The sequence below is a fragment of the Antrostomus carolinensis genome, unplaced genomic scaffold (assembly GCF_000700745.2).
Source record: "Antrostomus carolinensis isolate BGI_N321 unplaced genomic scaffold, ASM70074v2 scaffold14810, whole genome shotgun sequence".
NCBI classification, from domain to species: Eukaryota; Metazoa; Chordata; class Aves; order Caprimulgiformes; family Caprimulgidae; genus Antrostomus; species Antrostomus carolinensis.
The window spans coordinates 11,600-39,320 of NW_010290642.1; the positions used below are offsets into that span (position 1 = coordinate 11,600).

A 27,721-nucleotide genomic window follows, 5' to 3' on the forward strand; every position below is an offset into this window, starting at 1 on the left:
CTATGAAATGATGCCAAAAGCAATACTTTAATTAATTATACTGTTAGTATATTAAAAGTCAGAGATGAGTTTTGAACTTAATATCATAGAATACTGAGCACACATATCATTTACTATGGCGCTTTGCTTCATCACTTTCTTGCAAGTTTCTAAACTCATATGAGCATGAAAAGGGAATTTTTTACCTTAGAAACTTATCTGCTTTTTCGAGGAACTTGCTAGGAGCAGAGCAGGCAATCAGGCTTCACCATGATTCTGCACTTTAAACGGGAAGTAAAACAGCAGAACGCATCCTCTAGATAACACTTTCACCCATATTTGCATAACTACTGTGAAAGGCCAAAGAATATTTTAAGCTTCAGAGCAGATTTTGCCTACATTTAGTTGTGTAAGCAACCAGCTTCCATAGGTTCTGTGCAACTCCAAAAGTAGAACGAGACTGCTCACAGAGCAGGAAAAAAGTCTGAAGTCACACATGCAACAGCACAAAAAACCCACCTCTGTAGCTTCTTTGACAGCGATATTGGAGTATGTGCTTCAACCAACCCAATGCAAATCTGACTAGAGTCAGAAATCTATATTTTAGCATGAATTATGATCAGAAAGAAATTTAAAATTTGTTAATGACACTTAGTTTCACTGCAGTGTGCTCCAGAGGTGCAGCAGGTCTTGAAGGAGTGGGCATATCTACTGTAAACAACCAAGTGACCTAGATGCACCTTCACAAAGCTGCACTGTCTTTTACTTTCTTGCAGGACTGGAGCAAAAGCAATTTGAGTAAGGAATGAAGTTTTCTACTTAATGCTTTGGCTAAGCAACCCAGGGTTGACCCATATGGCTTCTGTTTTTCCTCCAAGTCTTCAGTAGTCACAGGCCAATAAAACCTACAGCCTTACAGATTCTGAAAACAGAAAAGCTTTAAGTTTTCAAGTTTATCCTGAAATTAAAAAATTAAGTTTTTGTAATGAAGTAATCAGGTATTTCAAATATCTTGTCTTCAATTTTAAAATAATGTGCTCTGTTGATGAATGTTTGAACAGAAGGTGAGCCACAGGATTGGAAAAGATGTCTTCATTTCTGTGTGATTTTTCTGAAAATGACTGCAACAACCATGCCAGCTCACAACCCAGAACATTCGCCCAGGAGTCTTTTCAAGATAATGCCTCCCCCACGTCAAAGAACAGAAGGAACATCTGGATAGCAGAAAGTGGAAAAGAGTTGCTATCATCACATGTACAAGGTCTGGTTATAAAATGGCTTTCATAAGCCACCAGGTGACAGTGTGGTCAGTATTATCTCACTGCAGAACATCAGTGCCACTGTACGCACTGCTAACACACAGCATGCATACTTCCTTACCCTCATCTTCAAAAATACACAGGCACTGAACAAGATATCCATGACATCAGTGGGAGTAAGTCTGTATTCTCCAACAAGCTTTGGATCTAACTGTGTGAAGAATAATTAAAAACAATTTCATGAAACTAATGAAAAGAGTTAAAATATCTGTTCATTTTAATTTTATTTTCAAAGAGCGTCAGTCACAAAAATGATTTACAAGTCTATTTACAATTCTATTGTACAATTATTTATGTATGCCTCTTGACAACAGGGTACCATTCTAGAGCAGCAATACATATTTTAAATACAAAGATGTAGTATCATTTCAGATTTAAAAATAAAAAGGAAGCTGAGTTTCTAGAGAGCACTGCAATGATGAACCTCTTAATTTGGATTAGGCTTGAGGAACAGTTTCTGGTTCACGTAACTATTAAACAAGCTGCAGTTTGTTGAAAATAGCTTTAAAAACCTGAATCTTTACTGTATAAAATCAACATATTCAATACACTAAAAATTGTCAAAAACCCACAGCTTTCCCTTGGACATACAAAAACCTAAGTTTATAATTCAGAATTCCATGGGAGAAATCCTACAGAACTTTAGCGCTCTCATTTTGTGATGACCAACATAAGCATTAAAAATTTGCAGCATAGAAGGACTCGCACATCTGCTTAGCATTAATTATACCGTATACACATATACAGCACAGGATTACTAAACCAATTTGGGGAACTGTTCAGCACAATCTTAATGAATAAACTAAAAAATAAATAGAATTAAAAATCCAACAACTTTTAAAAAGTGCAACAGTAAGTTTCCAATTTAAAGTTACGATGAATATGGACAAGTCAGTTCTGTGGGTGTTTTAGTCGCTTCTACTCAAGCATTATTTGCTGCATTTTCTTTACAGTAGATTTAGTTCTATAGTACATGAAACTGGCTAATTAAATCTGAAGGGAAGAAAAACAAAAACTTTAAAAATAACCCTGAGGGATATACAATTTAATGATCTTGCAAATTTATTTCTAAAAAGTAACATGTATTATTTAACAATTGCTTTTCTGGGTAGACCAGTCCTTTAAGTATGTGCATAAATAATATTTAAAAATCAGTAATATTTACAAATCCTAATACATCAAAGTAAAATACGTACAGATTAAAGTCTGCATACACAAATAATTTAATAATAAATCAAACTCCTCAACGTAAGGCCAAAATATACAGCAGGAAGAAAACGTCTACCAAGTATCTAGTGGAGATCACTAAATTGGTCTGTTCACCTGAATTTAGACTTCCAAGATGAACATTAGAAGAGATTCTTTTCACTATAAACTGAATTTCATCTAACTTCAAAGCAGAAACTGAATAAGCCAGTGCAGATCCAGAAAAACTATACTGCTCAAAATGAGAAAAATTATAGGTGGCCAAACTCAGCTCTTGGGCAGGAAGGCATAAATCCCAATAATTGAAGATGCAAAAGCTTATTTTGTGGCTGAACTTGCAATGACAAGAAGGATTCTCAGAAAAGCTCATTTATTATTCTTGACTAAGCGTCAGAAGCAAATAGGTCAGAGCTCAAGCGTGCAACCTCAAGAACATTTTACTAACTCTGAACGCAGACCTTGAGGAAACTAGCTCCCATTTGCAAAATATTCAAGTTTAATAGACTCATGACCCATTAGTCACTCAATCAAGTGGAGACACTTGGCAATTTTGGTTTTAGGAAGAGTTTCCTAAAATTTTCACCAAAGACAAGCCCATCTTAATGAGCTGTTTCCTCCTCACTTTCTAGATAAGTCTAATAAACTAGAAGAAGACAAAGTCTAGCTTCAGAAACCAAACAGGCTGAAAGCAGTCAGCAGTTTAGAGAAAGTATTAAGCAAAAGCATATAAAAGGGAAAGACGCACATATTTTCTTGCACTTCTGATGGAACCACCAAGCTAAAATGGTCAATGAAATGGAAAGCAAAAGCTTATGCATTTAAGGATAAGTCACAGCTCCCAGGTCCAAGATGCATAGCTTCACAACATTTTTCAACTAAAATATTATTTTTCTTTAAATTTGAATACTACTTACGCAGCTAAGAATTATTCTTCATCAATTATTCCACGCTACAAAGATTTTATAAAATCAACATTGACAAATTAGCCAACTGACTCAAGTTCATGATTAATAAATTTCTCCAAGTCTACAATTGCAGACCCCTTAAAAGCTACCAAAGTTGTTTGATGTTTACGACCTTAAGAAGCCAGGATAATAAGACTTTTACATTGCTCTGTTGAATGAATGTTAAGGAAACCACTTCCCCTTTCATCCTGCTCCACCCCCTAAAATCAAACAAACAAACAAAATCAGGAAGAGAGTTGGCAGCTGGACTGGAGGATAGTACACCATAGGCATACTATTTATGAGGATCAAGTGCTAGCAACTTAAACCTCCAAGTTCTAGGAAAAAGTCTTCCAAAACATTTAGCACCACTTTTAAATTCCCCATTGGCACAGTATGTTCAACACTGCAGAGACCATAAGATGAGCAGCAGGGGACACTGCCTGGACAGAACAGCACAAGGGAATTAGGCCTGACCTGAAAAATTCCCCTTATTAAAACAATGCTGGAATGGAATTGTCTCTACAGGAATTATTGAAAAAAAAAAACAAAACCCAAAACCAAAACACCTTCAAATTCATACACACAGTTCAAACTAATCCCAGCCAGCTGGGGAGTTTGGGGCCTGCCTTCCACAGCTACTCTAAAGGACCCAACTTCCTTTTCTAAAGGATTTCTACAGAACTGTGACTTCTCTGGATCCAAGATCCCCTCCCAAAGCTTGGAGGTGTCTGAACCAGTCAGTTGCATCTGGTCAAAACAGACTGATCAGGAGTTGGTATTTTTATTATCTTCCCAAAAACACTAAAGAAGAGTTTTTGAAAGTTTAGCAACTTGAAGAAGGTTTGTAAATAAGTAATATGTGAGTTGGGTTTGTTTTTTTAAAAAAAAAAGTTTTAAGCTTTGCATATGAGGACGATGCCTGCCTCTACATCTCTGCACACCTCTTTTTCTAGTGGTCTTGTGTTTTGACACCGCCTAAGGCAAAGTGATATATCACTACCCCAAGTGCTTAAGCAGCATTATTGGTGATGAGAGCCTTTTTTTTTTTTTAAATAAATAAAATGCACATAAGCCTTATAGTTCTGCAGCAAGACAGATTTTAGCTCATCTATTTTCTCTTAATTTTGTTTCATACAGCTACATGTAGTGCTTAAGACACTGGCAGACTTTTTGAAATGCATACGTTCTTAACATGCACAAATCCCAAGCGTGGGCATGTGAAAATATTCCTCCCCCCCGCCCCCCCCCCCCCTTCCCTTGCAGCAGTAACTCCAGCCTTACTACTTCAAGGTATGTAGGAGAATTATCTTAGGATTCACAAATAAAACATGGTCCACAAAAAAATAATCCAACTCTTCTGCTAGAAAAAGCAAAGTCTGTGGAGAAATGCATAGCTAAACATAATAAAACATGAGACAGAAGAAAGTGTTAAGATTCTCCAGCCTTCCTTCTCCAAAAACTTCAGAGTGTAGCCAAATGCTTCCTCCTCTGGAGGCCACCTAAGCCTTTCCTTGGGGTTAGCTAGAAAAGAAGCTAAGAACCCACTTGAAAGCAACGGGCTTTCTTAAGGACAGAGCATATTGCTTCTGTAGCATTCCCAATGCCTGCTGTGGCAGACAAAAATAATCACAACTTAAAATCCCAACTTTATACCTGGCAACACTCCTTACTAGTAGGGACAAACTTAGAGCTACACACACCAAAACTTGAGAACCGTTCTGAGGCACAAAGCTTTTCAACAGTGAATAAAAATAAAAATAAAGGGGCATGGCAAGGCTATTATGTGCCTCTAGTACTACCATGAAACCATTACACACGTGCTCAGGTAAGCAGGTTAGAACAATGATTAAGATACTCCAGGCAAATAAAGTGAACCTGTTTTAACTGCCCTGCAGTTTAAACCTTCAAATACATCTCATTTAGGAATAATGAAATTTGAAAGAAGGTGGAAGGAAACACAATCATATTTGTTCCGCCTAAGGTAACCTACATTTTTAAAATGTATAGCCATAAGATGTTTGGCTCTGAACTTTGTATTCAGAGAGATAAAACAGTTGGAAATAATCTGCATTAGAATTTAACATTTAGTATACCGCAAATTCAGCTAAAGCCTTAAAATTACATTCTTCTGAATACTACTAAAGACACATGCCACCAAGATCCACTGTTACGTGACAGTGATGATTTGATATGAACCATTTCCTTGGGATGGTACTTTTGCTTCTGTTGTTGTTCTGGGTTTTGGTGGCCATTCTGGATCAACCAGCAGTTCCTGAGCTAGATGCATATACTTGGCTTTTGGTGTCTTCTCTCTACAACCAAACAGGGAAGAAAGGAAAGAGACTCCACAGCGATTCACAGCCTCCTGCAGAAGTGAAGAGATTTGAGAATTGGATTACCACAAGGAAAAAAACGAGTAAATCACTATAACAATGACATTTAAAAAAACATTACACAAAAAAACCCAAGTATTCTGCAGTATAGTAACATCTAAGGTCACCAACAGCTTTTATGCAGCTTTTATAACAGTTTCAATAAACACAAGTTTATTGAAAAAACAGGCACCATTAAATTAAGAATAAAAGCCTGGTCTGTAAAAAGCAGTTGAATTCCCAGAGTCTCAAAACACTTTTTAAGCAATTAATTGTTTAACTGTAGGCAGTCAGCCAGCCACAAATGGGAGAATTTAACTTGCTGATACTGTGAAACTTAAGTTCTACAAGCATTAATAGTTATTAAAAAAGACACAAATAATTGAACTTAAGTCTTCATTCCTATTTTTCCTCTCCCAGTCCTAAATGCATGTAACTTAACTAGCTGGAGAAGAGAAACACCATTCCTCATTCTTAAGAAAGGATTACTCTCATGTCTCAGAGGCTACCTGTAGTCAGCCAGGCTGACATTTTAATGGAGATACATTCTATACAGTTTTCTTCATGCTCTAAATTTCTATCAGATGGTGAACTGAACCAAACATGAGCCTTAAACACAACTTCCACTCTTAGGTGAAAACAAAGCAACTTTTTCTCAGACAGCCTCAAAAGGACAAATGTAAATCTGAAGTGAATACATTTAATAAAATTTAGTGGTGAGCAATAAACCATGATAAATCTAACAAGAACAAATGTACAAACAGCTAAAAGTAATAAGCCAACAGGCTTAAAAAAGAAAAAGCTAGTTTTTACAGGATTCACATAGATTTCCTTCATATATTAATGACAGAGGGGCAGACCAGACCAAGAGTCATGGTCACCTGAAAAGCAGAAGCTCAATCCTTCAGCCTCCTAAACCATCTGAAGTAGCAATAATGCACTTTCATTTGCCGTTTTGTTTTGTTTCACTTGTACATGCTCTAAGTTACTGCTCTCACAGACAATGCCCTAAAACCCTAAACCAATACAGAACTGGATTAGACCCAGCATCAGCAATTCTGCTTCCAAGCAAATCAAGACATTCCCAGAACTAGCATGCTTACTTCTGACTTCACAAATAAAATTTGCTAATGTGCAAACTGAAGATAAAGCGAGAAAAGTCTAAAAATCAATCCTCTGGGTTTGCTTTGGAGTTCTTGTATACAGACCTAAATTCTTTAAGTGCAACAAGGAGGAAAAAAATATAAAACCAGAAGCCTTCCCTTTTAATATTTAAGTTACAGAAATCCAATTTAAAAAATCTTTAGCTTAAGACAAGGCAACAGACACTTATTAATCATAAAAAGACAAAACTGAATTAATCTGCATGCACTCAAATGATGACAGCAAAATACCAGTCTCCAACCTGAGGCGGCTGGGGTATGGTGAGGCGATATTCTCCTTGTTTGTCTCGATTGAACACAACCTTCCAAAGGATCATATCAAGGAGGACATTCTGTGAGACATTGCAGTGAGTGGGAAGAATTAAAGAAACTAATGATCATTTGTTGTTAGTATGCACATTACAAATAAAATCTGAAATAGTGTGTTAGGCATAAATAATTCAGTGCCAGACAAAATAGCATTTACGTTACTTGTCAGTACTTAAGTGATAAATATTTGCATTCTTAAAGTGCTCACATGAGATTTAAGAATATGGACATGCACTTTAATCAATACCATCAACAACCAAAACTGCATCTATTGATACAGGTAAAAATCATAAATACACATTCTTAATGTGTTTCAGTACTCTAAAAAAAACCCCAAAACCTGTGAAGCACTGCAGACATAAGCGCTTAAAGCGGTTTCCCCTCAAGCCATCTTTAACGTTATAGGAGCTTCATCCAGGAGCTACACATTTTTTCAGGGTTTGTTTTAGACCAGTGACGTTCCCAGAAAAGCTTCAGGGGGGTGGCAAAGCTGAACCACCAGCAGGAAGTCTGAAGGAATTCTGCAGGAGCCGTTCCAGATTTTGGAAAAGAGGGCAGAAGTGGAACGGTATGTTCAGTACATCTGGCTGTTCTCATACGGCTGCGGGGGCAGACTCGAGAGCCTTGAACAAATCCGGCAACACAGGTGTGAACCTGCATCTTCCACGGCCTTCAACATAAACCTCCCATCTTTGGAGAGATTCCATTTCTAACATCTGACTAACCTCTGCCATTGAGAAAGGGGAGCTGATTAGCTAGACTTTACTTATAATAGATTTTATAATGCTTATGACTTTATATCACACCAGAAACTCATAGTGCTTTTATAAAGCATTTGCCAACAAATCTTCAGCTTGTTAGATGTTCATATTTTAAACCAGTCTAGTTTAACTATGTCTAATCAGGCACTGGGGTAAGGAGGAACATCTGCTAGGATCTGCCTTTGTTGTGCAGTATTCTCTATCATCTGGCAGAAAGAATATGCATGCTCTGTGAACCCAGTCTGGCAACCACATGGAAGGAGCAAAAGCTTTACACAGCATTTCAGAAAACATGTTTGGGACAACCAAATTCAGAAATCATTCCTGTTGGAGAAGCAATTAAGAAACTACGTATGAGCCCAGTGTGACACAAGTGTCAAAGTGGCAAATGTGACAAAAGACAGATCCAAGCCCTTTGTGTAAGGTCCTGCACATAGGTCAGGGCAATCCCAAGCACAAATACAGGCTGAGCAGAAAATGGATTGAGAGCAGCCCTGAGGAGACAGACTTGGGGGTGTTGGTTGATGAGAAGCTCAGTATGACCAGGCAATGAGTGCCTGCAGCCCAGAAAACCAACTGTATCCTGGGCTGCATCAAAAGAAGCGTGGCCAGCAGATTGAGGAAGGTGATTCTCCCCCTCTACTCTGCTCTTGTGAGGCCTCACTTGGAGTACTTTGTCCAGTTCTGGGGCCCTCGATGTAAGAAGGACATAGATCTGTTGAAGTGAGTCCAGAGCAGGGTCATGAGGATGATCAGAGGGCTGGAGCATCTCTCCTGTGAGGACAGGCTGTTCAGCCTGGAGAAGAGAAGGCTCCAGTGAGACCTTATAGCAGCCTTCCAGTACCTGAAGGGGCTACAGGAAGCTTGGGGAGGGACTTTATTCAAGGGCACACAGTGACAGAACAAGGGGTAATGGCTTTAAACTGAAAGAGAGTAGGTTTAGATGATGGATTAGGAAAAAAGTATTTCCTGTGAGGGTGGTGAGACACTGGAACAGGTTGTCCAGAGAAGCCGTAGATGCCCCCTCCCTGGAAGTGTTCCAGGCCAGGCTGAATGGGGCTTTGAGCAACCTGGTCTAGTGGTGTCCCTGCCCACGGAAGAGGGCTTAGAACTAGATGATCTTTAAGGTCCCTTCCAACCAAACCATTTTATGATTATGAGACACTTAAGGAGGCAATTACTGAAGGAATTAGTCTCAGCAGAACAAGCCGCAGGTGATATACTTACAGAGTACCTTGCCAAAAGAAATAAGGGAGATGCCACCATCATCTTTTCCAATATACTTGGAATGTGACCTATGGTACTCATAACTGTAGTGAAAAGTGTAGTGGGCAGAAAATCCAGCCAGGCACACAAGGACAGAAGGGAAGTGAGCTATTAGAAGTGAAGGAATTAAACAGCCTGTGATTTCTACGTAACACGCTGGACCCAAGAGTTGGCACCACACAAAAAAGCTTCAGGGAGACTAGAGTAATACTGCCGGAGTTGGACAAATACAGTTCAAAAGGTGGGACAAAAGCAGGTTGCAGTTATGGAAAGTGAAGTGTGTATTGTAAAACAAGGTTTGGGATTTGAGAATCGTTAGGCAATGCTTCTGTTGGACACCTGCTGTATAAGACAATTTTTGACTAAACAAAGCATTCAAGTAACAGTGAAAATGGAAGAAACAGGTTTTAAGTGAAAGTAGAACTTCCCAAACAATGACAAGAAAATTAAATTCTAGAATTACTTCTATTCCACTCCTAAAGTATAGGCAACAAGATAAACAGGAAGGTCTGTCTGAAAGGGAATGTGACAAATCATCCCACCAGTTTTGGTAATGACAATTAAGTGACTGAAGTGTTGAAAGACGCTAACTCAGACCTGCACAGGAAAAAGAGGAGGGGTAGGATCTGAAATACTGAGTGAACACTAATGGTCTACAGTAATTAAATTGCCTAGGTTATGCTTACTAGAAACTCAGAAGTTTACAGATTGATGTAGCAACCAACAAGGCCTAGGAGTGGAACTTTATGAATGGTTAAACCAGAGAACCATCTATCCTTGACACAAGGACTGACACACTGTGCAGACTTTCTACTAAAGCCCTTCTGCTTCCAGAACAGAAACATCACCAGATTGTATAGCAGTTAGAAAGATCATCTGCAGAACAAAGTAATTTTTCAGTAGAAAATAAGTTTATTTCTGTCAGTAGGATTTATCACTGAACTGAAAATTGTAACCAGCACCTGTTTACACAACATGTATCAACACAAAGCTCAATTCCAAGGAATAATCTTAGTGCTTCAAGAAAGCTGATTTCCCAGAAATGGTAATAAAAACACTAAAACTGACTAGGAAAAGTAAAAAGGAAAAAATTTTTCTCTCTAGGAGGTTTGTTTTAAATTTGTCAGAAGACAAAAAAGCCACAGTTCTGCAGCTTCAGAATAACTATTTTTTTTCAGTGGCAAAGACAGTAATATACAGAAAATTTAACTTCTAACAAATAATAAATGAGGTAAAAAAAGAAAACTATTGAGAGTTTAAGTAGTACAAAAAATGAAAGAATTAAAGGGCACAAAGGAAAACATCACAAGCAGGGTTAGAGTAAATACAGGACAATGTAAGAAAGGCACACAATCTTTAGGAGAAGATAAGTTTTTTAACAACAAGGCAAAGGCCAGAAAAATTAGTATCTACTGCCATGTTTTGGAAAAGACAAGTTATTGCCTATCATGTAAAAACACTGAAAAACATGTTCCAATAGGCAGCAACATAACAGCATATACTGCAAACTCTATTTGGAACAACATTTTGAACACAAAGCCTTGATAATCTTGATTAAAGTATCAAAAAAAACCTTGGTTGATTTTATTTTTACTAAGTCACAAATAAAAGGGAAAAAACTAGTTAACTGGAAAGAACATTAATGCTGTAATAATCTTCAAAGGCCAAAATGGTATGATCCAAGCAAACATTATTCTGGGTACCTTGATAGCAATCCCTCCCATAGTAATGGAAATATTGACTGCAAGCTGCAGAAAACGTTACAAGTAAAACCAGATAATTGTAGTGTGGAAGCACTAGATAATGTTGAAAGATTTTTTCATCTTGCAGAAAAAATTAGCGACTAATGGCTGCAACCAAAACCCAAATGTATTCAGATTGGAAATAAGGCATCAATTTAACAGGGAGGAGAACTAACCACAGGAATAAATGACTGACTTTGAATCCAGACTCCTTCTGGAAGAGGTATCTGTCAAACTCCAATTCTTAGAAATGACAGAGATACCTGGATGAAAGGTAGGGCATGTTTCTGCCCACATTAACTCTGGAGTTCCAGCAGAAAAGACCAATATACAGAGTGATTGACTTTGGACAAGCTCAGGGCTGGAAAAATCAGATGTGCACAAACACCTCTACTTCTGGCTTGGATGAAATTAGATTAACAAATTATATAGACCCGCATTATTCTGAACAATAAGCTATGTGTATGACAACTGAACAAAGATGGGCTCCTCCAAGGGTTTTATATAGTTCTTTACTATGTTATGTTATTCTGAACTGGATTAACACTGCAATAAATATGGAGACTATTGTCCTATGAAATAGTTGAAATAACTTACAAGTCTTTCAACTTTTCCCTCTCTTCTTATAATTAAAAAAAAAAGTTTTAAAATTATGCTTTTAACACAGAAAACCATGACATCTTAAATCTAACCTACAAGCACGTTTTTAGGAATACAAACTTAACATGAAAACAGTGGCCACTTACACTGGCATTCTGTGAAGAGAGACATTCTAAACAAAAGACAAACGTACTCAGAGGACAAAAAACCACTTAACACGCAAGCATTTTTTCCAATTTTAATTTCTTACCTCTGTAAGCACGGATACAATTGCATTGAGAACAACAATGATGAGAATTGTTAGGCGCCACTCATATGGCACGCACACGAGCTGTGAGAGAGAGTTGCCAGAGGTTAGCAACACACATATGAAGTAAAAACACATTCAAAACACTTGGAGTTATAAATTCCTCCTTCCCCACCCAGACATGTGAAACTAAAGCTCTAAAGGGGTGAAGATTGCCCAAGAAGCAGCCAACCAGTTATCTCAGGAAGTACAAACGCCTGCCTATCTGCTGAATCTTACCTCAAGAAATGTGTCAATAGATTCAACAGGATGCAACATGATGAAAAATATGAAGACGTAAAGAACTGTCACAGATATAACAAACAGAACTGTAAAAGGAAAAAAAAATAATCAGGTTATCTCGCAATCAGAGTTTTAGACAGTTTTTCCATGTATCATGGGTTCATCGCTCCCTGGAAATAACTTATTTTCTCCTTTAAACCCATTCCAGGTGGATTTTGCCAATACAACTTATGCTGATAGCCTTAAAGAGATAGAAGGCCAGATTCAGTTTCTCACTGTCTCACTTGTGGAGCCGAAATATATACAGAAATATACTTACATAAACAAAGCAACTATTAGCACAAATTTCTCCATATAGCTTAATACTTCCCTATTTCTAACTCTGATTATCAGAGGATAATTGTACTGTGTTCTGCCAGCAACACTATTACTGCTGAAGTGGCATAACAGAACTGTAAATGAGCCACGGATAAATAAGTGCACACTCACTTGGAACTGTATACAGTAAGAAAGGACTTACAATTTTTGTAGCACGGTTGTCTAAAGGGCTTTCCTTTAGAAAAGACAATTGCCACTATGAGGTACTGAAAGCTGGATATAAAAAACAAAGTTGTGTTTTCATAATTTTGAATGTAATGTTCATCATGAAGAGTCTCATTTCCATGGCGTACAGAGCTGGTGTTTGTGGCATCCAAGACATTACATGCACTAGAACAACAACAAAAAAAAAGAATAACCCTGAGTTAAGGAGAAGATGCAAACGAGGCCTACTTATTAACAAAAGTAATAATGACAGAACAAATTGCTACAGTAGTAAAAAAAGCTTATCCTTAAAAACCTATTATGGGTAGTAAGAAATAACTCAGAACTGTGGCATGGAAGTAGCAATTTTTGTGAATTCTGAGCTTTGAGTTCTTTTATGCTTCCAGCTTCTAAGTTCACTACATGAACTGTTTAGAAATGATCATTGTAGATACACTTGGAGGTTAGATAAGAAAATATTGCAATCTAAAAAAAGATTAAAACACTTCTTCGTTTTCAGAAATAGAATTTGATTTACTGGAACTCTAGCAGGAAAACAAAACTTTAGAATACAGAAGACTTAAAATAGGTCTGCACCATTAATTTCAAATTTTGATCTCAACTGTCCCAAAGTTGAGGAGTCTTCAGATCCTGCAGTCTGGCTCTGACCTCGTTTTGCATTTCAGCCACTGGGTAACTCCTATGTATTAGTATGCTTGTCACAAAAAATTCAGCAGACTTAAAGAAGTCAAAAGCAGAAGCTTTATTTACAATGTTCCCAAAGGGAGTCAATGAAGAAGAGAGCAATTATTGCCTATAGCTTTCCCATCATTATTGTATCCTGCACGGAGCCACTGAAACACTTACTCAGAACCTGTTGTCCAAGGCTCATACCAGGACTGCTGCTTGACCCACAAAAACCCAAAGGTTTGGAAAGCAAGGCAGATGATGATCTGAGACAAAACGGAACACAGAAGTGGACCTGAGATAAGACCTGATGGAGGCCTTCGCGCAACAAGCTCCTTCCAAGCAGGGTTTAGACTCACTGCAAGAGAAAGAAAAATAAATTACATAATTATGGTTTTCAAGAGTTGCCCTGTTCACATTCTGTGGAATTAGAATGGCTTGCTCATGACACCACTTTAAAAATTAGTCCAGAACTGCATGTATGAAACCACCTTGAAAAGCTTATACCACACTAGAACAATACCACAGTGCCTTCTACAGGCTGGTTACTCCCAGCAGCACAGGACAGCAGGGGACAATAATAGAAGCCATGAGACTTAAGGAATTAGTAGTGTCTGGCCAAATTCCCTTTGTCTGGTAGGACTTACAGCTTGTCTCCTCAGTTTTGGTCTGCTTCAAAGAATCAGTTTCTATTAAACTTGAAAATGGAATTCAACTGTTAGCCAGTAAACTGAGTGCTAGGTTCATATGTGGAATCAAACACTTCACTAGATAATAGTTTTCAAGTATAACATTTTGTGGACAGAACTTCAACTAAAAAATGCAAGAAATCAAAACATTTGAGAAAGATTATATTGGAACAACTCCTGTTTTGATTCCAAAAACAGTCTCCTCATGTCAGTAGATATTTATGACTTCCTGTACTGTGAAGACCTACTTTTCTAAGATCGTGCCCACAACCTGCTTTTTGTATGAGGACATTTCCCAAACTTCAGATCAATCTAACTCAGTACATAGTGGTTTGGTTTTTTAATGTATATATTGTAGTAGTCATAACATCTTAACTGTATGTCACAGTGCTTACTCCAAACAGCATGTAATTGGATATTAAAGAAAATTTGACCAAGCAAAATCTGCTTCATAGAAGCCAGCAGAGGTAATTCAACACAATACTTACTAGTGAAGACAACCACCAAAATGATTGCCAAATCAATGAAGAGAAACTGGAAGTCTCCCAAATTGCTCAGGATCTAGACAGAAATCACAACTGAAACATTGGTAATTTCTTCACACCAAGGAACATCTTACAGTGATACTCCTACAGCATTAAATCTTAAATTTCATTCTATAAACAAGACGGTCTCTTGCCAAACTGGCTTCCTTTATCTGTATGAGTCTTGAGTACTCTACAATTCACATCAATTCCTGAAGTATCAAGGTATGAAATAATTTAAGTTTCCAGATGGATAAACTGTTTGTAATTGAAATATGTTTGTATTCAAACTTATATTACTCAATCTTACAAAGCAATGAAATAATAGCTTAGGCTCACAGTTCTCTAAACACCATAACCTTACTATGGAGTCATACAGTTGGCAAAATTTCTACCTCCAAGGTCTTTAAATACTTTGCATGTTTAACTTACTCAGAATACAAATTAAGATATAGGATTTCTACCATATGCCATATTGTGAATACAATCATATTAACAGGAAATACTATACTTTGCTTTTTTCCTCATTCCTAACTCAATACTTAAAAGCTGTTCGCACTGCTCTGTAAATAAAGTTATTTTAAAATACTGACAGTTTTTAAATAATGGAATCCTATGGTTTTGTTCAATTTATATGCACCATAGACTTTCTATTCACAGGCATTAGTTATTGTCTTTTTAAAATAGATACTATCATTTTTTCATACAGTTAATATAAAAAAAGCAAAAATACTAACAATACTTTTAGTCCAAAGACAGTTTTTAGAATGCAGGTGTTGTGTACTCAAAGAGACTTGCAACAATTTATATTAAATATCTACCAATTTTCAAATCTCTGAATTATGCTGACACTGCTTAAACACTTACAGAATACTTACAGAATATAGCAGAGTAACACTGATGTACTGGATAATGCTGTATAATGCCATGAACTTAAATACACAGAAGGAAGTTATTAAAGCAGCACGGCCTTCCCTGTCAAAACAAATGCGATCATGTAACTAGAAAGCTTTCCGTGCAAGCAGTTAAATTCTGCTTAGCAAAATGTTAGCTGCAATTAAACACATGAGCAATCTCTTTGAGGGACATTAGGCTGAAGACATACACAAAAAAGGGGTGAGAATGGTACACTTTCAAGTATATCAAAGTTTTGAGCGTGCCTTCTGAACTGAGCCACCACCTTACTACAGTGCTCTTTGGACTTTATGTGGTTTTCCAACACATAAAGGTTTTAAAATGAAGGTCTGCTTGCAAAAGCATCTATGAAGCACGAGTTCACTAACCAGATTGAATGAATATGCAGTCAGCCACAGAGCTGCTGACTTCAGAACTGTTTCTGATTATGCATTACTTCACTAGTTCCACACTGACTTAACCAGATTCTTCTCTGGCTGACCTTCACCCAAAATTATTACCTAACTTCCAATTCTAGAACCATAATTGGTCAAACTCTATTTAGAAAATTTGTTTTCTACTTTGTATAGTGCTGAGCAGTTATCTGAAGAATTTTACTGCTTGCAGTTGCACACAGCCTTTATTGAAACTAGCATAGTCTCTAAGACATCAAATTAAACATTAATGTGTAGAAGTTCTCTCACACTCTAAAAAATTAACTTTACATGGACAAAAGGTTTATAACAAAATACTAAGTTATGCTACAGCAAGCCTTTGCTCAGAGCACCTTCAGTAAAGAAACAGAACTACTGAAAATGTATGGCTTGCTCTTTAATTCAAACTGGCCTACCACAGCAGCAAACATATTAAGACAGGGTATGCAAAAGGAGTTGCACAGACACATTTATGTTCACAGTAGGTGGCATTACCTGATCAGCTTTGGCACACAGGAAATACTAGGTGTCCTGGAAGTGAATGGTGATGCCACAGAAGCCTCAAGTTCAGACAAAGATATACCTCCATGTGCCCTCTTTAGCGCCTGCCAGTTAACATGGAAATAGAGAGCATTTTAAAACTTGCTTTCAGCTGGAAAATGTAACTGAACAGTTCTGTATGGCAAATAAAAACATACTTACGCCACAGTCATTTGCTCCATCTCCACACATGCCCACATAGTAACTATAAAAACCAAACAGATGTCAGCATTCTGGACCATTCCCTAATCATAGTTCATTTAGCTTATTTCATTAAATACTTCTAGATTATTTCACAGAATCATAGAATGGTTTGGGTTGGAAGGGACCTTAAAGATCATCTAGTCCCAACCCCCCTGCCATCAGCAGGGACACCTTCCACTAGACCAGGTTGCTCAAAGCCTCATCCAACCTGGCTTTGAAAACTTCCAGGGAGGGGGCATCCACAACTTCCTTGGGCAACCTGTTCCAGTGTCTCACCACCCTCACAGTGAAGAATTTCTTCCTAATATCTAATCTAAACCTCCCCTCTTTCAGCTTAAACCCATTTCCCCTTGTTCTGTCATTAACTGCCCTTATAAAAAGTCCCTCCCCAGCTTTCTTGTAGCCCCTTCAGGTACTGAGAGGCCGCTATAAGGTCTCCCCGAAGCCTTCTGTTTTCCAGGCTGAACAGCCCCAACTCTCTCAGCCTGTCCTCATAGGAGAGCTGCTCCAGCCCTCGGCTCATCCTCGTGGCCTCCTCTGGACTTGTTCTAGCTGCTCCATGTCTCTCTTGTGTTGAGGGCTCCAGAACTGGATGCAGTACTCCAGGTGGGGCCTTACGAGAGCAGAGTAGAGGGGCAGAATCACCTCCCTCGACCTGCTGGCCACGCTTCTCTTGATGCAGCCCAGGATACGGTTGGGCTGCATCAAGAAAAGCAGCCCAACCATATCCTGAGCTGCTTCTCTTGCAGAATAAATGAGTGATCACTAATGCTGAAAGCAATCGCTCTTCCCGTTATACATATAAAGAAGTAGACAAAAAGCAATATGACTTAACCATTACTGGTTTGTTTGACCTGGCTATCAGCCCTCTATCATTCCAAGGTGTTCTAAAGCATCTTTGCTCCAGGAAAAGAGACTTTTGCAGTATTTTGTATACTTGCAAGGCCTGTCATCAACAGACAGTATACTGACCATATGTGAACTAGAGTAATCCCATTCATACTTCTTTAATACACAGAAGACACTTGATGGATTTATTTATTAAACCAAGAAACCATATTTATAAAACACATTAGCCAGTTTAGTTATTAATCATTTATAACTTCAAGAAAAAGCTGAAACTTTCACAATTAGCCAGCAGATGGTACTACTCCCATTTCAGCTCAGCTTAAAGGCTGATTTATGAACTCAAGTTATATCAGCCCAGCCTTTTTCATTTGGCAAAACGGCTAGCAGCAGACAATTTTTTTTTCTCCTATCACATCAAACACAGACAACCTCCCCCACTTTCTATGCTTAAGCAAATACTTACTCTACATTTTGTAGAGCTTCCACCAGCTGAGTTTTCTGATCAGGCGCCATGCGAGCAAACACAGTGCCATGTAACACAAGCTGGAAGACAGAAGATTTCTTAATACTCACAGGGCAAAGTCTGTTCACCATCAAAAGTGTCCAAGTTTTACTCAAGTAAAACACTCACCTTCGGTACCAGGTCCTGAAAATGCTCCAAAATCACTGCAAATGACTTTCCATTCATTGCAAAATGGTATTTGGTCATCTGGAGATCCTCAAGGCTTTCATGGACCAATTTAACTGGAATATCCTATCAAAAGTAGTTTAATACTCTAGTGATAGTGTATTTACACAGATATCTTGTAATTTCAAGCTAATACTGACAGCAGTATTCCAAGAGATCCCACACTAGTCAAGGTTTCTAAGAATGTTACTTATAAAAAAAAACCTCATACAATGAAAACACTCATTTAATTATAAGAAAACATGGTTTAATGTTTCAACTACAAGCAGCTAGAGCAGTCTTAACAGATTGAAATGTAGAAAAAAACCTGTCTCCTGCACAACTAAAACATCAAATGTCATATCACGAGTGAAAAACTAGCTCCCCTAGCTGTTTTACTACTCTTTGGTATTTTAAGATCAGGAAGTTAACTAGTACATCAATTTTGATCTGACACAGATTTGATAAAAAAGAAAAACTCAACAGTAAAGCTAACTGCTTACACTAAGGGCTCATAACATTCATATTAGGGCTCAATAATGCTCATACCTCTGAGTTTATGGCTGGTGATGAACTAGTGCATTTTGCAAGGGTATCTGCATAATGCCAGTTGATCCTGGCAGCCTGCCCATCCTTTGGAGGTAGTGCTTCAGCAATAATGACCTTATCCTGAGGTAGAATCATTCCACAGTCTCTGGCCACTGAGATAGCAGTTAACATGTTATCCCCTGTCAAACAATTGCATTTTAAAAGGTTTTGGTTAGAAAAGGATCAATAGAATATACTGATATTCCACGTAAGTGAAAAGCTAACAGAGGCAGTTTTAAACTAGGAGTACTGCCTAACATACCAGTGACAACGTTAAGGCAAACCAAGTCTACAGACAAAATTCAAAACCTAGCCCATTAAAACCCTCCCCTGCACTAGCATCACTAGACACTTTGTATGCTTCCTTCATCCATAAAGGTCTCCTATTGACCAAATCTTAGTATATATTGAAAATCAGGCAAAAAACACACAGCCATTTAAAATACTGGTTTTTAAACACAGTCACAGAACACACAAACACTGAGCTGTATTGTTAGCCTATCAAAACATTATTCCAAAGTTGCAGTATCTGTGATTTAAAAAGGAAACACACATACTGCATAGAAAACACTGAGCACAGATACCTAGCCCACTTATGGGAACATAAGAAGTCATTCTTCCAAAATAAAAATCCAATACAAAGTGACTTAATCATAATATAATTCAAAATGGTAGGGACCCTCAGGAGGTCATCTAGTCCAACCTCCTGTTCAAATCAGGGTCAGTCATAAGATTAAACCAGGACTTTCACCTAGTCTGATTTCAAAGACCTCTCAGGTTTTTCGTCCTTCAATTCAGTATAAAGTAACTTGTGCATGGAGCTAGGGACAGGAAGCTACAAAGTAGAATTAATTCCTGTTCTGGTTTCTGCTCTCTGACTCACCAAAGCAACTTTCACTCAAAGAGAAACACTGGTGTCTGAATATTCTCACAATAGTTTCTAAACTTCCCTCTTGCTACAAATACAGTGTAATCCCAGCCTATCGACACTAAAATTTTACTTCATCCACTACAATTAAAATAGGACCAATTAAAATACAATTGTACAATTAAAGAAGAGATGGATTTTTATCTTTTGAGTATAAATGTTTACGTGCTAACCTGTAACCATGACAGTGCGAATGTTGGCTTTATGCAAATCTTCAAGTACAGCAGGGGTTTCTTGCTTTAGCTTGTTTTGCATTATAATTAACCCCATAAAATCCATGTTGCTTTCAATAGCGTCTCTGTAGAAAAGGAGACAAGGAAGAGAACAGTTGAAGAATTACAATTAGAAGATGTACTTAAAGAACCTAATTTACTGTTTGTCAAAGGGACATGTTTAACCACGAAAAAAGAAGAATTTGCTTCAAAAAAGTGACCTGAGAGATATCATCATTCATAATTGTTTATACTTATTTCCCTTGTTTTAGTTGAAAACCAGTATGAGAAAATGTTGTTTCCTCTCAGGCACAACTTTTAGTTTCTTCCATGAGAACTCTTTATAGAAAAAACTACATTCTCAAAAAGAAAGGTTACTGCAAGAAAAAAATGCTCCGAAGCTCACTGCATTTACAGACAAATTTTAAGATTTGTTTAGTATGCGCATCTCTAATTTCCAAATTAGCTGAATGTTAACATACAAGCTACCAAATTATGATACCAAGGCTAGTAAGATTAATAGACATTAGCTAATTAAGTAAAGCAACTAATTAACTTTGGTTTACATGAAAGTCGGTGTATCTACAGGTCTTGGTATTTTACTGCTACTGTAGATTTTCACACCTGAAACTGGAAAACCATTTCTCTGCTCTGTCCTGTTCTGCAAAAAGCTAATCTCTTGTATCAGCTCTGTGTACAAGAACAGACTCAAAGCTGGCATTTTCATAATGATGCTACACTTTCAAACACTATGGAAAAGATAGTATTATTCACAAAAATAGGACCATCTGAAAAGTAATTAACAGGAAATACAACTCTTTGGAGGAAGAAACCTTCCTACCTCCCACACCTTTCTGACAAGCTTTGCAATGAGAAAATGGACATGCTGCCTATAGCAGATGAAGAAACTAAATCAGGAGGGTTTCCACTGCATGCCATGACACAGATGACAAGTATGTTCAAGTAACAAAGAAATCAAACAAGGGTTTTCTGACATCTTAGCATAAATTAAACATTATAAAAAAAATATTATTCCAGCTCATTTCAAGCTTAAAGAGGTTCCTCAGAATTTACATTATTGCAGAAAAACTTCCTTATCTTAAATTTCAATGTATTGACCACGGTTCAAATAAAGAATGCAGAGATACGTGCATATGTCAAGACAGAAGAAAGCTAAAGAAGAGTAACAATTGATTTAAACAAAAATAAACAGTACACAATTAATTCAAAGATGCAGCTTTTAAAGCCTGCTACTTATTAAAAAAGTGAAGTCACTCTTACCTATGAATAGTCTGGACTTTGTGCCATGTAAGCTTAGACTCCAATTTTCTGTGAGCAAGAGCAATAACTCGGAAGCCCTGCTTCGTGTATTCTTCCAGGACACGCTCAAAGTCAACAGGAACTTCAAAAAGATCAAGTTTAGAGTTATTAAAATTATTCATATTACAGCTGAGCTGCACAAGAAATAAAAATAGTTTGTTCCTTTACCTGTTTCCTGCTTACACAAGCTGGCAATCACTTCAGGGGCACCTTTCATGTAAGCATCCATTCTCTTCTCCCCTAGAACTCGCGCTATTACACACATACGTTGCAAAACTGAGGAAAATGGAAACTGGCGCACAATTCCAATCTCATAACTGGTCTGTGTCATACAGGAAGGAAGGAAGAAAAGGGGTTACTTCTACATGCATTCTGAAAAAGAGGTATGTGCATAATTGAAAAAGTATACTTACCGAAAGCTCAAACAACTCCTAAAAAAAGAATAAAAAATACATTTACTGGAAATATTTTTAAGTTATTTCTCAACTACAAATTATTTCAACACAAATCAGTAAATGAATCTACACAGCATCCTCAATATAAAGTCACATTATATTTGTAACGTATTTCATAAAAGCTGAGCATGACTATACTGTATCTGTTTAGTATCCTTTAAGTAAGATATAGGAGAACTTTAGAGTCTGATTTCTTGATTGCAATTTGCAAGACCTTTCACAGTCCCCCCTCTGATTGTTTAGCATATGTAAATAATTAAAGTACTATGGTATTTCAGAATGAGGCTGTGATTATTAAGTCTATCCCAAAAACATCATGTAGTACGTTTCAAGAACGTTCACGTGTCAACTACTGGACAGTAATTACTGCTGTGCATGTACACTGAGTTCTGAACAGAAAAAGATGCTTCTATCCACTGTAGAATAAAACTCATGTAGAGGAACCAACCTGCTATACCCTCCCACTACCCTGCTCTGTGATAATCTGGGTATACAGTCACATGCTTAAATTTCCCCTCCTGTTTAAAAAAATACTTCAAAATGCAAGGAGAAGAAAATTTTAAATCTGCCAAGTACATTTTAGTTCTAACTCAGCACTTAATTAAAACAAACAGCTCTAAAGTACAACAGTGGGAAGAATTTTGTACCATGCAGCGACATTAACAAACAATTGTTTTAACTGAAACTGCAAGGTGAGCACACCTAAGCACTTCATTAGCACAGTAAGAATTTGGTAATTATACTAATATTAAAATGCACAGGCTCAAAAAGCATTACAGCACTTCATAACCGTAAGGGTAATAATGCTGGCAATCAGTTTGCTCACCTTGAAAGCAGCATAATATACTGAACCACTACCTTCAACAACAGCTTAAACATGTATTATCTATCTCTGACATCAAAAACCACAGAGTTTTGATCCTGTTTGAATTATATCAGCCAGAACCATGGCATACTGTAAAATGTATTTGTTTAACATGAAGGATTACTTTAACTCAAATAATTGCTTTGAATTTTTATACCATTTCTTGATTTGTTGCTTGCTTGGATTCTGGGAAAAGTTGTTTTGAAGGTCGAACCACTGTTGGCATGATTCGATTATGAAGAGCTGTTTCCTCCTCAGTTGCTTCTTCTAAAATCTGTATTAAAAATAATCAACTAATTTATACATTCATTAACTTTGATTTTCTCATAATATAACTTTCAGGGAAAAAACAAACAAACAAAACCAGACCAAACAACCAACCTTGGGAGTCAGCCCAACATGCAATCATCTTTCTAAATTTCCTGTGAGAATTTTCTTAATTTAGCAGTTAACTTAAGATCCACTGAGCTATTTTACATTATATGCATTGAAACCTTTCCACATACAACATCAGAAAGCAGTAAATTAGCTCTTAAGATTCTTTTGGTTCTATGAATTGTTGCACAGAACACATTTTAGGAACATTTTCATATTAAGACTTCCTTTGACACGCAAACATTGTCAAAAGCCCACTGTTTTACAGTTACAGCTTCAAAGAGCATATAACAGCTTCTCTTACATATAACAGCACAGGGAATTTCACATTACTGATCTTAAAAACAAGCAGACACTTACCCATCCTATTGCTTCAAACATCTTCAAATCAAGTGGATCCCCAGAAAGTATCCCTTCAATTTTTGTAAGGGAATGACAAGTTGCCATACAAGCAACAAACTCAGACTTCAGCAAGCTCTCACTGCAAGCCCTCTCTTCCGGCAAAAGGAAACTAGAACAATGAAGTTATAATATACTTAGCACTGTAATTATTTATTATGAGCCAATTCAAAAGGTTTGTTTAGATTAACTGAAGATAATTGACTGCACAAGTCTCTTCACTTGTATTTTCACACATCACACAGAACAGATTAAGACTCTGGCTGGAATCTTCAGAAACAGTCACAACTTCTATCTCCTTCAAAATCTCCATGTTAATTCACTGTCTAGTTTAATTCCTCATACAGAGGCCTCTTATCACTTTGTACATAACTCAGTTAGCTAAGCTAATTAATTTTAGCAGCTCAAAAAGTCATCACTTAGGAGGACAGGATTAAGGAAGCATGCTATATTTTAACTGCACCATTTCTGCAGTATGAACCTAACAAAGTCTCAGACTTTAACAAATTAAATTCCTTTAAATTCCTGTAACTTTCATTACACCTAAACCGTATTTTCAGTTGCATTTTTACAGCTCATTACAGAAATGCAAACATAAATGAGCTCACACTGAATTTTCTATTCTGCTGAAGCTGTTAAAGCACAATTAAGTATTATATTTGCAATCAGCTCTGAGCTTATCCTTACCAAGCATTTTCCACCCGTTGAATTCCCCAAAGATCCAAGCCATCCTCAGTAAGTGTGCCAGTCTGCAAAATAAATAAAGGGGCATGGCAAGAAGAAAAAGCCTTCAGAAACAAGTTATCATCAAGTAACGTAAAAATTAATAGCTAATTAACCAAATTAAACCTGAACAATGTTTTTTTCTGTTTTCTCTTAAAAATCAAGACTTCAGGATAGGAAATACAGTTTCTCCCTTGCTTTTGCTAGTAACTAAGTTCCAACTGTGTTAAGTAACTTAAACATTCAGAGCAATCACACTCCTCCTTGGAGACAAGACAAATGAAATAGATCCTTACAATCAAAAGATGATATAGCTCGACATCGCTATATTCAGGGGTTGGGGACAACAGAAAATAGGCACTAAACCCTTAATACTACTTTCTTACGTAGCTAAAACAGTAACTGGAATATAAAAGGCAAATAATAAATTTATTCTGGGTACTTTAGATTTTAGATAAAGCTCTAAGGAGGAAAATAAATTTTCTCTAAGCATTAGCTAAAAGCAAAGGATTCTGGCTAGTGGCATTACTGTCTTTCACTCATGTTTCTGTTAAGGAATAATAAAAATATGCTGGTTTGGCTTTTCATTGAAATAAATAAAAATGAGAAACAAGTCTGACCTCACAGTTCAATCTTCCAGAAGTCTGTCTACTAAATAAAACTCTTCATAGTCCTCAACTCTCGTATTTCTGGGGTGCCAGTAGTAAGTTAGGACTTGGGTGTCTTGACATAAGAAAGCAGCTCTGAATTGTAACAACTCTTTAGACTAAATTGAGTTAAACTCAGGCGGTAAACACTGAATTTGTGTCCTGGACACTAACAGGACAAAAATTATAACTTATATGAAAGTAATGAATTTTCCTGTAGTCGCTAGTCTATATGAATTCCTGTTTATAATACAACGTCTTTCCAGGTTGCAATATGAAGTTTCAAAATTCATCTAACCTTATCAAAACACACAAGATTCAGCTGGCCACAAATATTTATCCTTTGTGGGCTGATGCAGAAGATGCCAATTTTTTTCAACCTTCTTTGTGCATAAACGATGCCAGCAGTCATGGCAGCAGGGAGTGCTGGAGGCACCGTGATAGTGATAATGTCAAGAGACTCAATGATGATGGTATGAACTGGAACCTGCAATAAAGGTCAGAATTAATGAACAAGAACTTACTACTTAAAGATTCACTATCCCACTGAAGCATTACATCACTGTTACCAAAAGTGAAATCTACACAATGCTTTCCCCAGTACAGCATGTCCTGGATTGCCCAGAAACCTACCAGAATCTTCACCCATCATCAGCAACCATGATAATCCAGTCCTAAACTATCCACAACCTGTAACTTACAAGTTTTCACTTTCCCCCCTGAAAATATATTACTTTAAAATAGTGACTGAATAATACAAAATTTTTTGAAAAAAATTTACAAGGTTATCAGTTTTATCAACTTCTTGGTAAGGTTTTTTTGCCTGCAGTATGCTTTAGATGTGCTGTATCCTATTTCTTCCAAACAGGTATCAGTCAGATGATAATCTTACATGTAATAAAGATAAAATTCTAGCAATTGGGTCAATAGAAATTGAGGTGAACTCAAATTTAATTGTAAAATATTCAACTTCTGCTTCTCTGCTGAATTTTGTACTCAGTAAGTTTGTCTTTCTAGTTCCAATGATACAAAATAAAGAAATTTTCACTTAAAATCAAATTGTTTCTCATCATCTGAAGCGTGCAGGAAATCATGATCAACCCTTTACTAAAATAAGGCGGTTCTGAATAAGAAATTAAAACATACCTCATTTAAGATGCTATTGACAACTGTGTAAAGAAACCCAATGCCTGCCACCACTACCAGAGACAGGAGAAACAAATAGGCATCTCTGTAGAGTTTAAAGTCAGTTGGCTTTGGATATAGGATGGAACGAACAAGTTGTCCTTTAGCAGTACTAAAGCCTAGAAATAAAAAGGAGTAAGTTATTAAAAGCATAAACAAGAGCAAAGCTACTCAAATAATTAAAAACCTAGACGAAACCCTTAAGCTACCCATTTCATTACAAGTGTTCCTCAGTATACAGTAACAGATGTTTTGCAATGCAGTAATTAAGGTGCTTCAATAATGTATGTGCACATCATACATACTAAGTGCTTCTCTCCTGCAGCAAGGACATACAGCTGATGCAAATGAACTCTTCTACAGCAGTTACACCCTCAAATGGTTTGGCCTGGAGGAGTTTGTTGTACTGCATTTTGTCTCTCAGAACGCAGAACTAGTGAGTATATTTAGTGGTTGTCTAATTGTGCTAGTCCTTGCAAAAAGAAAATTAAGTTATTCATAGAGCCCAACTTTAAGTACTTAAATGGTAAGCCTCTGTAAGCTCCCTTCATGGAGAGGAAGAAAGACTCAGGAAAAAAAAACTGCAGTGCACAGTCATCTTTTAGAGAAGCCCACCTCTTGATTGCGCTCTCATACGTGAGCTAGGTGACTGGACTTGTAAAGGTCTTGGAGTCAGACAACCAACAGACACCCCGAGATCCTCCTTGAACCTTTGCCTCAACATGTGGAGAGGCCAACACCAGCATTCAATTCTGTATGCCCAAAACATTTTGTAGCTGCTTAGACTTCCAAGTCTATTACTACAATCTCAATTTCAATGTCAGGTTTGCTGGCATTAGTGACAGCTCCTTAACAGTTTCTCAGTCTACAAGCTCTCCCAGCAAAGGCTAAGCCCTCAGGCTGGCATCTGGCATACAAGATTCTACCCGAACAAAGCAGCTATTGCATCAGTCTTAAAAAACAAGTTCATCACAAGAGGCACAAGGCGTGAAGCCTCCAGGCTCTGAATTTGCTACTGTAGGATACAAACCACGGCCCTGTTCAGAGAAGTTCAGCATGTCAGTATGTACTTGAGTATTTAGTCATGAATGCTTTGTAATTCAACACAGAAATTAAAAAAAATAATAAAAAAAAAAATCAGAACCTTTTGCAGAAGGTTCTGTAGCCGCACAGGCTAGAACACACATCAGGGTAAAATGATAAATGAAAGCCTCATGTGATGTCTTGAGAACACACTGTACACACAACCATATGGAATTCTGCTCTCCTAGGATTCTTTTAAGGACTAAATTTTCTAGTATCTTCCATTTTGTGGCATCCTGCTCCCTCAGATAAAGGGATTTTTACTTGTATTTCACTAGGTGAGAATTACTTTAATTCTTACTATCAGACATCTTAGGAGTGAGAGGCTTTAAGTGCTGTGACATCCACCCACGTCTGTGGAGTGAGAAATTCCCTACTAGGAAATTGCCTAAAAGCCATCCCTGTAAACCAGACAGGAGAACAGAAAGGATTTTATATCCCTTTGCATCTCTCTTTATATATAGTCTTAGCGGGAAAAGTGTAATTGTCCATACATAAAACCTGAACAGAGCTAAATCAATCCTATTTGCAACATAGGAACTAACTCTGACCTGTCATGGGCAAAGAGCAGACTAAAAAAAAAATTACTTCAGATGTCAGGGCAGTAAGACTCAGTGTGTTGGAAACAATTTCAATTCTCCTTTTAAGAGCCGAGACCATGGTTTCAGACTTATTAAAAAAAAAAAGCAGCATTATTCTTCCAGCAGAGTAGAAGAAATAAGAGAAATAAGCCTTCAG

General features: G+C 37.2%; 1 protein-coding gene across 2 annotated transcripts in view; it reads right to left on the minus strand.

The window, feature by feature from the left end:
• Positions 1-5,449: 5,449 nt before the first annotated feature.
• Positions 5,450-27,721, minus strand: part of ATP13A3 (ATPase 13A3) — a 40,778-nt gene continuing 18,506 nt past the window's right edge. For both annotated transcript variants that reach the window (XM_029086499.1, XM_029086504.1), the window contains 22 exons: positions 25,862-26,019; positions 25,014-25,202; positions 24,033-24,094; positions 23,307-23,457; positions 22,729-22,845; positions 21,665-21,682; positions 21,420-21,573; positions 21,213-21,333; positions 19,893-20,017; positions 18,753-18,931; positions 18,168-18,290; positions 18,000-18,079; positions 16,646-16,688; positions 16,439-16,548; positions 15,494-15,590; positions 14,580-14,652; positions 13,583-13,760; positions 12,714-12,901; positions 12,191-12,279; positions 11,915-11,995; positions 7,229-7,318; positions 5,450-5,816 (listed from right to left, as the gene is read on the minus strand). In XM_029086499.1, coding sequence (XP_028942332.1) covers positions 5,619-5,816; positions 7,229-7,318; positions 11,915-11,995; positions 12,191-12,279; positions 12,714-12,901; positions 13,583-13,760; positions 14,580-14,652; positions 15,494-15,590; positions 16,439-16,548; positions 16,646-16,688; positions 18,000-18,079; positions 18,168-18,290; positions 18,753-18,931; positions 19,893-20,017; positions 21,213-21,333; positions 21,420-21,573; positions 21,665-21,682; positions 22,729-22,845; positions 23,307-23,457; positions 24,033-24,094; positions 25,014-25,202; positions 25,862-26,019 — 2,624 coding nt within the window. In that variant the 3' untranslated portion in view covers positions 5,450-5,618. The remainder of the gene's footprint in view (positions 5,817-7,228; positions 7,319-11,914; positions 11,996-12,190; positions 12,280-12,713; positions 12,902-13,582; positions 13,761-14,579; positions 14,653-15,493; positions 15,591-16,438; positions 16,549-16,645; positions 16,689-17,999; positions 18,080-18,167; positions 18,291-18,752; positions 18,932-19,892; positions 20,018-21,212; positions 21,334-21,419; positions 21,574-21,664; positions 21,683-22,728; positions 22,846-23,306; positions 23,458-24,032; positions 24,095-25,013; positions 25,203-25,861; positions 26,020-27,721) is intronic.